Here is a 14,395-nt window from a genome sequence, read left to right as displayed (position 1 = left end):
CTATTTCTCATGCCCAGATGCTAGAATATGCATATAATTGACAGATTAGGATAGAAAACACTCTAAAGTTTCCAAAACTCAAAATATTGTCTGAGTATAACAGAACTGATTTTGCAGGAGAAAACCTGAGGAAATCCAACCCGGAAGTACCTCTTATTTTGAAAAATCCCTGTTCCATTGCCTGTCTTTCCTTCATTTAAAGGGATATCAACCAGATTCATTTTCCTATGGCTTCCCCAGGGTGTGAACAGTCTTTAGACATAGTTTCAAGCTTTTATTCTGAAAAATGAGCGAGATTTATCAAATCCAGTGGTGTCCTTGATTAGTTCTTGCGCGCGAAAATTGTAGCTCAACATTTTATTTCTGTCTTCTATTGAATAGTTTACTGTCCGGTTGAAATATGATCGATTATTTATGTTAAAAACAACCTGAGGATTGATTATAAAAAACGTTTGACATGTTTCTACAAACTTTACGGATACTATTTGGAGTGTGCCAAATCTATTTGGCACTTGTGATTTCATGAATATAAATATTTTTAGCAATTAAAAAAAAAAAAGCTGCAAGAAGGTCCCTTAGAAATCTGTTTTACCAATGAAACCTCTTTGAAAAGAGTGACCTCAAAAAACAAAACAAATCTGAATGGTTTGTCCTCGGGGTTTCGCCTGCTAAATAAGTTCTGTTATACTCAGACATGATTCAAACAGTTTTAGAAACTTCAGAGTGTTTTCTATCCAAATCTACTAATAACATGCATATCTTATCTTCTGGGGATGAGTAGCTGACAGTTTAATTTGGGCATGCTTGTCATCCAAAATTCCGAATGCTGCCCCCTACCCAAGAGAAGTTAAGAAAACATTGGGATCTGATTTGACCAAAACACACCATGAATTCAACAAGGATTACCATCAATCCATGAAGTTTGTTGATTAGTTGTTTAGAAGTAGTTGCCATTTTGTGAAGTAGGCTTGTTTACTTTAAATAAGGATAAGTTCCTGAGCTAAGAATAGGAAAACAAACTGTATCAAGCAGGACCTTTCTGATGTTGCACACTCTTGAAAAGCATGCTGATGTATAATACAATTCTACTCTTGGTGCAAAATGTATCTTCTAGACTTAGGGTCTATGCTACTGTTGGCTATTGTCATTCTGTGTAACACAATTAGAGCAGTAACTTGGATTGTGTAAACCTTTGTCAATGTAAAAACTGTTATTCAAAGTAAATAAAAAGGTCAACATTTTATTACACTTGAAAAGAAAATGCTATGCACCATATAATACTGTAGATGTACAAGCCATTAAAATACATTTTAAAAAAGCCAAAAAAAGTCATTTCTGGCACAGGCTTCTGGAAACACAAATGAGAAGTTCAATATATCAGTAAAAGTCACTGTCGGAAAAGGCTTTAATGCTTTTAATTTCTTAAGTGCTATTTTATCTCCTTAGTCATTGGTCCTCCCACTGCCCCTCTTGCAATCAGGTGCATGTCTCAGGCAGGTTGACATCGCCTGTAGTATTTCTGCCTATGTAGCCTTTGATTCGCAAAGACTCACACCTCCTGCAAAGGGGGAAAACAAATGATTAGCTAGAGAAGGTATTCAAATGTCATGTAAAATGTCATAATTTGGCCTCCACTGTACCTATAATTATGCTGCAAAGGTTGGAGACCTCAAAGACCCTCTTCCTTTTGTTTCCTTTCATATTCATCGTTGACATGAGGCCGTTTGTCAAGCTTCTCTATAGAACACAAAATATGTACTTTACAAGCAACACGCCAATTTCAATCAAATTTGTTTATAAAGCCCTTTTTATATCAACTCATACCAATGAAACATTTAATTTCTCACCATGTATTTTCGAAAATCATTCTCCATTAGCTGCTCTTCCATCTTTAGTAAATATTCCTTTGGCTCTTTCAGGTTAAAGAGAAATTCCTCAACCTGACTCGGGCTACTGGCCTTTACAAGATTTTGCATCATCTTTCAACTGAACAAGAACAGGCAAACATTCAGATATTATGCTGGGGATAATTTTGATGCAGAACATAAGATGGCAACAGTATTAGAAAAAAGTTTAAAAAAGATATCTTCAGGAACGAGTGAGCATGTAGTTACCCAGGTGTCCCACACAAGTTGCCCAAATGTACCAAGTGGCCAAATTGGTACAGTGATGCATTTTGAAGAAAATGACTATATACAAAATACTAAAATGCTATTCTAACACACCCCCCCCCCCCCCCAAAAAAAAAAAAAATAATATGAAAATTTGAAAAATAAATAAATAACAAGGTTAACTATGTACACACATTCAATGTATAATATACAATATTGTGAAGACCCTCAGTCCTCTACATAATATTGTTCTGCAGATGCCATGCCCAATAGCAGTCTCTTTCTGCTGTAAAGCAGAGGGTTACTGAACAGGTGGTGCAGGTGATGGGGCATTTCCTGTGACAAAGCACACATCAACGCCTCCCCACTGTGCCCTTTTTGCCCTAAGGCACATTCATGCCTGCAGAGATGAATCTGGGCAGGTGAACAGCACTGGTTGGAGCAGAAGGGGCAGAGGTAGAGGGAACAGAGGTAGAGGGGACAGAAAGGGCTGCAGTAGACTTTCTGTAGCAAGCAAGCTCCTGCATGAGCAGCTCTCGGAAGGCTAGCTGTGAGATGTGGGGCTGTCCACAGCTCTTAGCCATTTCCTTCTGGAGGATGAAGGAATTCACCACAGCAATGTCAATGAAGTGATAGAAAAATGTCTTGTACCATTTCATTGTCTTGTGGAGCACATTGTAGTAGCCAATCAGTGCATCTGACAGGTCCACACCTCCCATGCTCTTGTAGTCCTTGATAGCTAAAGGAATGGGGACATTTTTGGTGGTCCATGCCCCGGCAGCATCTTTCACACGCCTGATGACATGATCCCCACTGAAGGACTTGTGGATAGTGGAGCACATGACCACCTCTCTGGTATCCATCCACTTCACAAACAGCAGGCCGTCTTGGCGAATCCATCTCATGGTCCCCCGCTCAGCACGCTTAGGCATGTCGTTCACCTTTGTCTTCGGAAAGCCCACTCTGTTGGTCCGAATGGTGCCACAAGCCCACACCTCCAGCTTCCTCAGGTCTGCAAACAGGGTAGGGCTAGTGTAGAAGTTATCCACAAAAAGTTTGTAGCCCTTCCCCAGCAGCTGAAAATCTAATAACTGCATAACGGAATCATAACCGAGTCCCTTACCGGTCCCAAAACTGCTCTTCCCCTCATAGACAAAAAAATTGCACGTGTATGCACACACAGAATCAGCCAAAACAAACAGCTTGTAACCCCACTTAGTTGGTTTGTTACGCATGTATTGTTTTAGGCAAATTCTGGCCTTTGAGGCTACCATCCTCTCATCGATGGACAGGTTCTGGGCAGGATGAAAATAAGTCTTGCATGCCTCAACGATACTGGGGTAGAGGTTTTATTTTGCAAAGCTTATCAAACCTTGCTGTGCCTCTCTTCTTCTCGTTGTCCTCATTAACTTCTGGGTCACTGATGTGAAGCGCCCGTGAGATTGTCAGAAACCTTTTTCAAGACATGACAGTGGACGGGAAAGGCAGTTGATAGAGGGGAGCAGTTTTCCAGTAGTCTTTCAGGGTTTTGAGCTTCACAAGACTCATGTAAATGACCATTGACAGGAAACAAAAAAGATCTGACATGGAAATGGGCTTCCATCCCTCTTTCTTGCCTACCTGCTTCTTAGCACCATACTTATTAGTGTTCAACACCAGGGAATCAACAACAGATGAGGTGAAAAACAGCTGAAAAAGTTGCATGGGGCTGTACTTGGATGTCATATCCAGCTGAGGGCCTGATGGCCTCTTTGGTCTGAATAATGGAGGTGGAGGCGCCACATCCTCCTCCAGCACAGAGTGCCAATGACCCTCCTCCTCTCTGATTGCAGGTGTATCTCTTCCCCATCTCCGCTTCTTTGTCACAGACTTCACACCTGGCAGGGCGGGGGTAGATGTGGAGCCGGAGACAGCAGGGGTCCGGCTAGATGAACGAGCTCCCCTGGGGGATGGGCAACTTGGCAGTGGGGGCTCCCAATCAGAATCGGAGGGACTGTGAAATAAAGACAGACACACACAGATTATATATAGAGTAGTGAAACAAAATCATTTTGGAGATCTGTGGTTCTATTCCATATTTAGATAAAATAAATCTAAAAAATCACATATATACAGACACACAGATTATATATAGAGTAGGGAAACTCAATCATTTTGGTATTATTTTCAAACAACGGCATGAGAGTTACTTACCGATCGAGAATTGCGTCTTCTCCATACCAAAAACATATCCTCAAATTGGGAGTCCAAACGTGACATACAATCATCTTCTTGTAAATCTGTGTCACTTTCTCTATCAATTTCGTTATCAATTTTGTCAATAATTGCATGTAGATCTTTATAGCTGGACTTTGCCTTCGATTTTCCAGATTTACTCGCCATAATTCTTTCAATAAAATAACGGAAAATGATCTCGACTCAATACTGCTACGCGCAAACAAAGTGGCTCCTTCAGTTAGAAATTAATGGCGAATGTCTGCATAACGCAAGACTTTCGTTCAAGACCGGGTCTTCCCGGATAGAACCATTAGATATTGGCGTTTACCTCAGCTCATTGGCTCTCTACCAAGCTAGATTTCAAGACGATCAGTGGTCATTGGGCCAAAATACAATCAAAGAAGCACTGGTCATATCATTGGCGCGCAATGAGGTCATTGTTTGGTGTGTTCAAATCAGTTCCTTTTGGTTAATACGCCCCGTAAAAAATAACCATCAGGTATGGTTGTGTTACTAACAAACAGAGGATTGCAATGAAACCCACCATGACTAGATACACGTACACAGCTGCACTACCTGAGCCACTTGTGTGGGTTGTAGACTCCGTCTCATGCTACCACTAGAGTGAAAGCACCACCAGCATTCAAAAGTGACCAAAACATCAGCCAGGAAGCATAGGAACTGAGAAGTGGTCTGTGGTCACCACCTGCAGAATCACTCCTTTATTGGGGGTGTCTTGCTAATTGCCTATAATTTCCACCTTTTGTCTATTCCATTTGCACAACAGCATGTGCAATTTATTGTCAATCAGTGTTGCTTCCTAAGTGGACAGTTTGATTTCACAGAAGTGTGATTGACTTGGAGTTACATTGTGTTGTTTAAGTGTTCCCTTTACTTTTTTGAGCAGTGTATTTTGAATTTCGCGCCCTGCACTTGAGCTGGCTGTTGTCATAAGTGTACCGACGTCGGGCTTGCAGCCAAAAGAAGTTAATGTAAAAACTTGAAACTCAGGATTCTGTAAAAGCCTGCCCCAAGGAGGATATGTTTACTTTCAGCTTCCTGTGACAACTGGAAGTGCCATAAATTGGGGTCATAGGGGCTGTTTCAAAGGGTTAAAAAGGTCACATCTTTCCAAAATGTCATATGTGTGATTAGGCAACCCTCATGAATTGTAAATCAGTCATTTCTCCCATCAGATGTCCAAGAAAAAACTCACACACACTGCCAGGATGGAGTGACAGTGTGGTACTTAGACACACAGAGCCTGTAATAGTTACCGGCGTACACACCATCAAAGAACCGTCAGACCTAGAGCGCTGAAACTTAATAAACCTGTTCTAGAGCTTAAGTAAGTAGTGCACGGTGAGTTATGTGGCTCTAGGCGGTTCTCAGGCTGAGAAACAGCCTCGGCCATTTTCAATATATTCAATACATTTTTAATGGTGTAAAAATAACGACATTTAAAAAAGGCCCAGAATCATAAGACTAGGTGCATTGAAACCGCCTCGGCCCATAAACTGACCCTACACGTTTCTGTCCTCTAGCTCGTTCAAGGTCCCTGTAGCAACCCCCAAAATAAGTGCATTTTCAGCACTAATTAACATCACTGCTCGGGCTCCGAATGACCTATCGAGCCAAGATTCGAGGTCGCCTCAGCTAGGCCTACACATAATGTCAGAACTGGACCTCCAGCTCGAATATAACTATGGTTTTTATGGTTTTTTATGGTTTTAACAGAAGGTACTATGAATTGTGGGCCGGCTCTGAAATGTGTGATAGTTGGCTTCTAGAAGAGTTAGACAAAGTGGGTTTGGTGTCTGTATGTATACGTTTGGTGGCAGACTTGATGGCAGTATAATATTGGGATTGTACATTTTATATTGCAAATGGACAGTGTACATTTCCAATGTGTTTAACCTTTCACGAGTATCTACCCCGGGTCCGGGAGCACCCCCCACCCCCCCCACACTGAGTAGCATCGCTAGCATAGCGTCACAATTAAATAGTAGCATCTAAATATCATTAAGTCACAAGTCCAAGACACCTAATGAAAGATACAGATCTTGTGAATAAAGCCACCATTTCAGATTTTTAAAATGTTTTACAGGGAAGACAAAATATGTAAATCTATTAGCTAACCACGTTAGCGAAAGACACCATTTTTCTTTGTCCACCATTTTCTCTCTCCACCAGTAGCTATCACCAATTCGGCCAAATAAAGATATTGATAGCCACTAACCAAGAAAGAACCTCATCAGATGACAGTCTGATAACATATTTATGGTATAGGATAGGTTTTGTTAGAAAAATGTGCATATTTCAGGTATAAATCATAGTTTACAATTGCACCCACCATCACAACTCGACTAGAATAAATACACAGAGCAACGTGTATTACCTAATTACTAATCATAAAACATTTCGTAAAAATACACAGCATACACTAATTGAAAGACACAGATCCTGTGAATACAGACAATTTTTCATATTTTCTAAGTGTCTTACAGCGAAAACACAATAAATCGTTATATTAGCATACCACATGTGCAAACATTACCAGAGCATTGATTCTAGCCAAAGAGAGTGATAACGTAAATATCGCCAAAATATATTAATTTTTTCACTAACCTTCTCAGAATTCTTCAGATGACACTCCTGTAACATCATATTACAACATACATATAGAGTTTGTTCGAAAATGTGCATATTTAGCCACCAAAATCATGGTTAGACAATGACAAAAGTAGCCCAGCTGGTCAGAAAATGTCGTGCGCCATATTAGACAGTGATCTAGTCTTATACATAAATACTCATAAACTTGACTAAAAAATATAGGGTGGACAGCGATTGATAGACAATTTAATTCTTAATACAATCGCGGAATTACATTTTTTAAATTATCCTTACTTTTCAATACAGGTTGCGCCAAGCGAAGCTACACCTAACAAAATGGCGGAACATGCGATTTATCATCTTAAATACGATTTATCATCTTAAATATTTCTTACTATGAGGTGATCTTCCATCAGAATCTTGGGCAATGTATCCTTTCTTGGGTCTAATCTTCTTTTGGTCGAAAGATGTCCTCTTGTCTGTCGAAATGCCCACTAACGTTCGACCGGGACCCCGAAACGTGCCCGGCGCTTCAAAGTGCACAACAAAGCAATGCCTCAAAATCGCACTAAACGGATATAAATTGGTATAAAAGGGTTCAAAATAACTACCTTACGATGTTGTTAACACCTATAACGAGTAAAAATATGACCGGAGAAATATTACTGGCTAAACAACAGCTTGGAAGGAGGCGAGTCCGACATCCTTCGTGCGCCAGGCGCAGGCAGCCAAAGAAAGTTACTTCCGGTATTTAGTGATTTATAGAGGCACTGATTGCGCAATCGACTCAATTCAAAGCGTCATCACGTACTGACATCCAGGGGAAGACGTAAGAAGTGTCTGTTTCTCCATAGCATTTACACGGACCTTTAAACTGACTCCAGATCAGGGGCCAAGATGTCTGAAATCTGACTCCCTATCATGAAAAGTGCTGTAGATTGAGTTCTGTTTCACTCAGAGACAAAATTCCAACGGCTATAGAAACTAGAGTGTTTTCTATCCAATAATAATAATAATAATAATATGCATATTGTACGAGCAAGAATTGAGTACTAGGCAGTTTAATCTGTAGAGCAAATTATGCTAATGCGAAACAGCACCCCCTATAGTTGCAAGAAGTTAATGAGGGGTTTTCCATCATAAAATGGACAGGCTAAAATCAACACCAGCAAGCGATGGAGGGGGACCACTATCACTGCTAGGCCATCCCGAGTTCAACGTGCCAGATAATTGGGCATTTCAGCAGTATATTAGAGCATGTCCACTTTGTGATGGTAAATGCCCATTGTAATACAGTGCAAATGGACAGTACATTTGTACTTTTCCAATGTATTTAATGAGGGATTTTCCATCACCAAATGGACAGGCTGAAATCAACACAAACGAGCGATTGGACAGTGTCCATTACACACATGCTATATTGTCCAACTTCCTATGATCATATATGGCAAATGGATATAACATACTGATTTAGTACTTTCAATACTGATATATGTCATTTGGACATGGTTCACTGACTTTTGGGCTCTGGCCGACATCCTATGATCATATATGGCAAATGGACAAAACATAGGCCTTATGGACAAATTCAATAACATTGAAATGTATGTCCTTACGGTTGCTACATATGCATAGTTGACAAAAAAAATTGTTCTTCTAAAAACGGTCCAAAAAAGCACTTTATATGAGGTTTAAAAATTGTATTTTTTTTATTTTGAATATTTCACCCTTGAGACCTGACTGACCATTTCCCATATGAAATCCTACAGTGGAGCGTGTTCACTGCCTTTAGGATTTTTGGAGTTATGACACTTGGCATTTGCCATGTCCACTTGCAATATCTTTTTAATGTACTACTGTCCATTTGAGTGGTATTTGCGATTGTGTATATGGTTCGCCCAATGCCAATAAGATACCCTTCATTTTTGTCCGTTTCATGGGGGTCTTCTCTTATGTTCTTTGGTGAGTCAGCATCACAGATTATTTTGACAATTTATGGAGTAGTTGCTTGAAGAGGAGGTTAGGATTTTAACCAGAAAGTGTGGGTAGTTATGTTAGTCAGCTAGCTAGCTAAAGCATGCAAGATTTGGTTCTGGTTTCTGAAAATAGGGTTAGTTCAGCGTTATAATGCAGTGTGTGTCTCTGTATGTTAGCTCTGTGCTTTATTAAGCACGCTCCCTCGCTATACCTCCTCTCTCTGTTCCATGTTACAGTTAACCTCTCTTGGGTAGTGGGCAGTATTTTCCCCTCCAGATGAAAAGCGTGCCCAAAGTAAACTGCCTGTTACTCAGGCCCAGATGCTAGGATATGCACATCATTGGTAGATTTGGATAGAAAACACAAAGGTTTCTAAAACTGTTAAAATGATGTCTGTGAGTATAACAGAACTGATATGGCAGGTGAAACCCCGAGGACAAACCATCCAGGGGGAAAAAACAAATTGAGGTCATAGGATTTTCCAATGGGTTTCTTTGGGATACCCTTATTAATAGGAACCTGGTTGTAGTTCCTATGGCTTCCACTAGATGTCAACAGTCTTTTGAAATTGTTCTTTGTTTTTCTTTTGAGAAATTAAGAAGTAGTCCTATTCATTGTAAGTGTCACTCCAGGTGGACTCTACTGTTTTGGTGCGCGTGAACTGGAGCGCGCTTCATGTTTTTATCCGGTATTGGAAACAGTTTATTCCGTCTTAAATATTTTGATTATTTACGTTTTAGGGTACCTGAGGTTTGATTAGGAACGTTGTTTGAAATGTTTGGACCAAGTTTACAGGTAATTTATTAGATACTTGGTAGGCATGTTGAGCAAGTTGAAACCGGTGTATTTTAGAATCAAACATGCCAAATAAATTGAAATTTTTGGGACATAAAGAACATTATCGAACAAAAGGGCCATTTGTGATGTTTCTGTGACATTTGAGTGCCAACACAAGAAGATCTTCAAAGGAAAGGCAATTTGTATCGCTATTTCTGATCTTTGTGGCGCACCTGCCTGGTTGAAATATGATTTTCATGTGTTTGTATGCGGGGCGCTGTCCTCAGATAATCGGCTTTCGCCGTAAAGCCTTTTTGAAATCTGACACCGGCTGGATTAACTATAAATTAAGCTTTATTTTGATGTATAACACATATATTTTCAAGAAAGTTAAATATTTGAATTTGGTATTTTTGAATTTTGCGCTCTGCAATTTCACCGGATGTTGGGCAGGTGGGACGGTAGCGAAGAAGTTCATTCTCTGATCTAGTAGAAATTAGCTCTGTGTGTCTCACTTTCACCTCTGACTCTGAATTCAGGATTACACAGCGATCAGACGGTCTGCCTCAGTCTAGTTAACATGCAAATGAGTTGTCATGGAATGCTTGGTGCAAATTGATACTGTATGTATCTGTGGCCCACCATTGTAACCACACAATCTAATTTTACATTAGTGCACAAAGTATGGTGAAAAATAAATTGAGGCTGATTCAGATCATTTGTTGTGGTTAGTAAAAGCCTGCAGACCTCCCTACCAATATGCCCCTGCCCTCTGCAGCAGACACACACACCCATAATTCCTTGTACTGACCCTTGACCTCTCATCAACAGAGGGTCTTGTTCCTGCTCAGTGGGGCTCTGTCTGAGGTCCACCTGACTCTCTGCAGACCTGTTCCTGGAGTACTGTCTCAACTGCACGCTGACACACTGGTGATTTTGCGCACACACACACATACACACACACACACACACACACACACACACACACACACACACACACACACACACAGTAACAGGCAAACACATACTGAGCACTGAGTTTTATCTCGCTCTTTAAATAGGTTCCTTTCCCATCTCCTACCAGTGGGGTGAGGTCCAAGTCTCTAGACATCAGACTGGGAGAAGACTACAGCCAGCTACTCAAGCTACAGTCACACCAGATTCACCAGGACCATCAGTACAACAAGGAGAACCAGGCCCAGAAGGGGCCTATGAAGTCATCATATGCCCAGGAACAAGCATCCAGTCAAGAGAGTCAGGACAGCGAGATGATAGCAGCTGAGAAACAGCCATCCTCACTCTCTCCCACCCCTCCCTCACCCCCCTCCCCGATTTCCCTCGCCAGCAGAAGTGACCCAGCAGACCATGAAAAGTTGTCTGTTGTGGACGATGAAGTTTCCGAAGAAATTAGCTTGGCATCTGGTGGGTCCAAGACCAGCGTTAGTCTCATGTACGCCAGGTAACATTATTGAACATTCTATGTACAGTAACATATTATTGATGGCTGCCTTTTGGAAACAGGTCTCTATTGTAAAATACATTTTTGTTTTCAATGGGATTTACCCATATAATTAAAGGATCAAATAAATTAACACACACAACCGAACTGTGATTGAACTCTGTATGCACTTTCAGTTGCATCAGAGACGAGGCGGATGGCGGTTTGACATACTGCCTTATGGGTGATCAAATAACCATTCTGGCTGATCAAGAGTACTTGACCATCAGTTCAACTTCTGACAGTCCCTCTAGCCTCACCTCAAAAACCTCACGTACCCCTAGTGTGGTTTCACACACCACCTCTCATACACCCAGGCCCAGATCCACCACCCCTACTAGTGTCCGATCCACCAGCCCCAATTGTACTTCCATCCCCCACAGCTTGTCCTCGCAGACCACAAGCTCAACAAACCCCAATCTGTCCTCGAAAACCGCCTCTGTCCAGCAGACACGATCTCAGCCCTCTTCTAGGCCTCCATCCAGCCTCTCTTCTAGGATGTCTGACCTCAACATCAGCCACTCTGTGCATCATCCCCAGCCCCAGCCTGCTACACCCCCTCTTCCCAGCCTCTCCTCCCATACTGCAAACCCTAACTCCAGGACCTCCGACTGCAAACACAGCTTTACCTCCAATCGTAAACATAGCATCACCTCTGATTGCAAACCCAGCATCACATTCAAGACTACCAATGCCTCCAACATCATTAGTACAGTCATCCAATACCATCCCCAGCCCCCTGACACCTTGCCCCTCTCTCAACCCCCCACACACCACCCCTCTCCCCAGCCTCCACCATCCTCACTCTCTCCCCTCATTCAGCCTGCACCCCTCCCATGCACAAATACTACCTGGAGACAGGAGACAGAAGGGGAGGAGGATGAAAATGATGATGAGGATCCAAGAAAGGTAAGACCTAGGGCTCTATTGTAATAAACCTAATGCAATGGTAAATCCAAGCGCTTGCAGTAGCGCCATAGGAAAGTATTCAGCCCCCTTGACTTTTTCCACATTTTGTTACGTTACAGCCTTATTCTAAAATCGATAAAATACCCCATAATGACAAAGCAAAACATGTAATATCACATTTACATAATTATTCAGACCCTTTACTCAGTACTTTGTTGAAGCATCCTTTGGCAGCAATTACACTCTTGGGTATTTGAGAAGTTTCTCCCATTCTTCTATGCAAATCCTCTCGAGCTCTGTCAGGTTGGATGGGGAGCGTCACGGCACAGCTATTTTCAGGTCTCCAGAGATGTTCGATTGAGTTCCAGTCCGGGCTCTGGATGGGACACTCAAGGACATTCAGAGACTTGTCCCGATGCCATTCCTGCGTTGTCTTTGTGTGCTTAGGGTCAGCTTGCTGTTGGAAGGTGAACCTTCGCCCCAGTCTGAGGTCCTGAGCTCTCTGGAGCAGATTTTCATCAAGGATCTCTCTGTACTTGCTCCTTTCATCTTTGCCTCGATCCTGACTAGTCTCCCAGTCCCTGCCACTGAAAAACATCCCCACAGCATGATGTTGCCACCACCCATGCTTGACCGTAGGGATGGTGCCAATCTTGGTTTTATCAAACCAGATAATCTTATTTCGCATGGTCAGAGTCCTTTAGGTGCCTTTTGGCAAACACAACGTGGACTGTCATGTGTCCTTTACTGAGGAGTGGCTTCCGTCTGGCCACTCTACCATAAAGGCCTTGTTGATCGAGTGCTACAGAGATGGTTGTCCTTCTGGAAGGTTCTCCAATCTCTGCACAGGAACTCTGGAGCTCTGTCAGTGACAATTGGGTTCTTGTTCACCTCCCTGACCAAGGCCTTTCTCCCCTGATTGCTCAGTTTGGCCAGGCGGCCAGCTCTAGGAAGAGTCTTGGTAGTTCAAAACTTCTTCCATTTAAGAATGATGGAGGCCACTGTTTTCTTGGGATGTTCAATGCTGCAGAAATGTTTTGGTACCCTTCCCCAGATCTGTGCCTCGACACAATCCTGTCTCAGAGCTCTACGGACAATTCCTTCGACATCATGGTTTGGTTTTTGCTCTGACATACACTGTCAACTGTGGAACCTTATATAGACAGGTGTGTGCTTTTCTACATGTCCAATCAATTGCATTTACTACTGGTGGATTCCAATCAAGTTGTAGAAACATCTCAAGGATGATCAATGGAAATAGGATGCACCTGAGCTCAATTTCAAGTCTCATAGCAAAGGGTCTGAATACATATGTAAGTAAGTTGATTGGTTTTCACTCTCTTTGTTAGAACAGACAACTAGTCAAAGCTCAAACCAAGTTCATTCACCAAAGGGATCAAACAGCTGCAAAGACCAAGACATATTTACACGAGCACTGGTATTTATTTACCTTTCTGCTATGCTGCGTCTCCTCCTTACACATCTGGACAGCAAATCCATCTGTTGCTAGACACGACTTTAGTGAGACCTGATCATTCTCACTTCATCTGACCTGACCTCGGCACAGATTCCTCACTCCTCCCCAACTCACAGCTTAAACGAACAGAAAATAATACATGAACATTCACAGTTGATTATTATGTTTACACCCCAGACTTATGGCTTCTGATCTCGACTTACACTATGCACGCATCTCTCGTCAGACAACTGAGAATGACATTTCAGCTGGAGCTTTTGACTTCCTCCATTTCAGCTTTAGCTTTTTACTTTCTCGATTTCCTTCTGATTCCTAAGAGAGTGATAGCACAAGACTTGGAAAGCAGAAAGAAACAAAACATAAGTATTAATAATGTGTTAAGCTATGCATAATTATATATGCAAAGAAAATCTGAAGTTTAATAACACGATGATACCCACTCTCTCTTCACCTGAATCTATGCCTTCTGGAACATTTTCTGCTGGGTTACACAAAAATGAAAACTTCCTCATGCTTTCACCCAGTCTTCCCCGCCCAGACACTGGTTACTAGAGGTGTTCCCAAGCCATGTCATTTTCACTTCGCTCCCAATCTCCTTCCTCCTCCATGGCCATCGTATATACACATGCTGTGGCCCTAATCAACTTTACCTCAGGAAAATCAGCACTGTATATAAGTTTCAACATAAATGCCCTCAGAAGATGATATCCCAACAATGCTACCAAGCTAACCCCTGCTACTACTAACACTGCCCATGACGCATACTTCAAAATACCCCTCATTTACACCTTAGTCCAGTTCCATGCTGTGACTATA

At 41.8% G+C, this 14,395-nt stretch overlaps 1 protein-coding gene across 1 annotated transcript in view; it reads left to right on the top strand.

Moving 5' to 3' along the window:
• Positions 1-14,395, top strand: part of LOC129853821 (tyrosine-protein phosphatase non-receptor type 13-like) — a 129,679-nt gene that overhangs the window by 35,706 nt on the left and 79,578 nt on the right. Inside the window, exons 16-18 of the mRNA XM_055920242.1 lie at positions 10,527-10,625; positions 10,757-11,154; positions 11,331-12,102. Coding sequence (XP_055776217.1) covers positions 10,527-10,625; positions 10,757-11,154; positions 11,331-12,102 — 1,269 coding nt within the window. The remainder of the gene's footprint in view (positions 1-10,526; positions 10,626-10,756; positions 11,155-11,330; positions 12,103-14,395) is intronic.

Source organism: Salvelinus fontinalis, chromosome 1 (genome assembly GCF_029448725.1).
Source record: "Salvelinus fontinalis isolate EN_2023a chromosome 1, ASM2944872v1, whole genome shotgun sequence".
Classification (NCBI taxonomy): domain Eukaryota; kingdom Metazoa; phylum Chordata; class Actinopteri; order Salmoniformes; family Salmonidae; genus Salvelinus; species Salvelinus fontinalis.
This window is presented reverse-complemented; position numbering and strand designations above follow the sequence as displayed.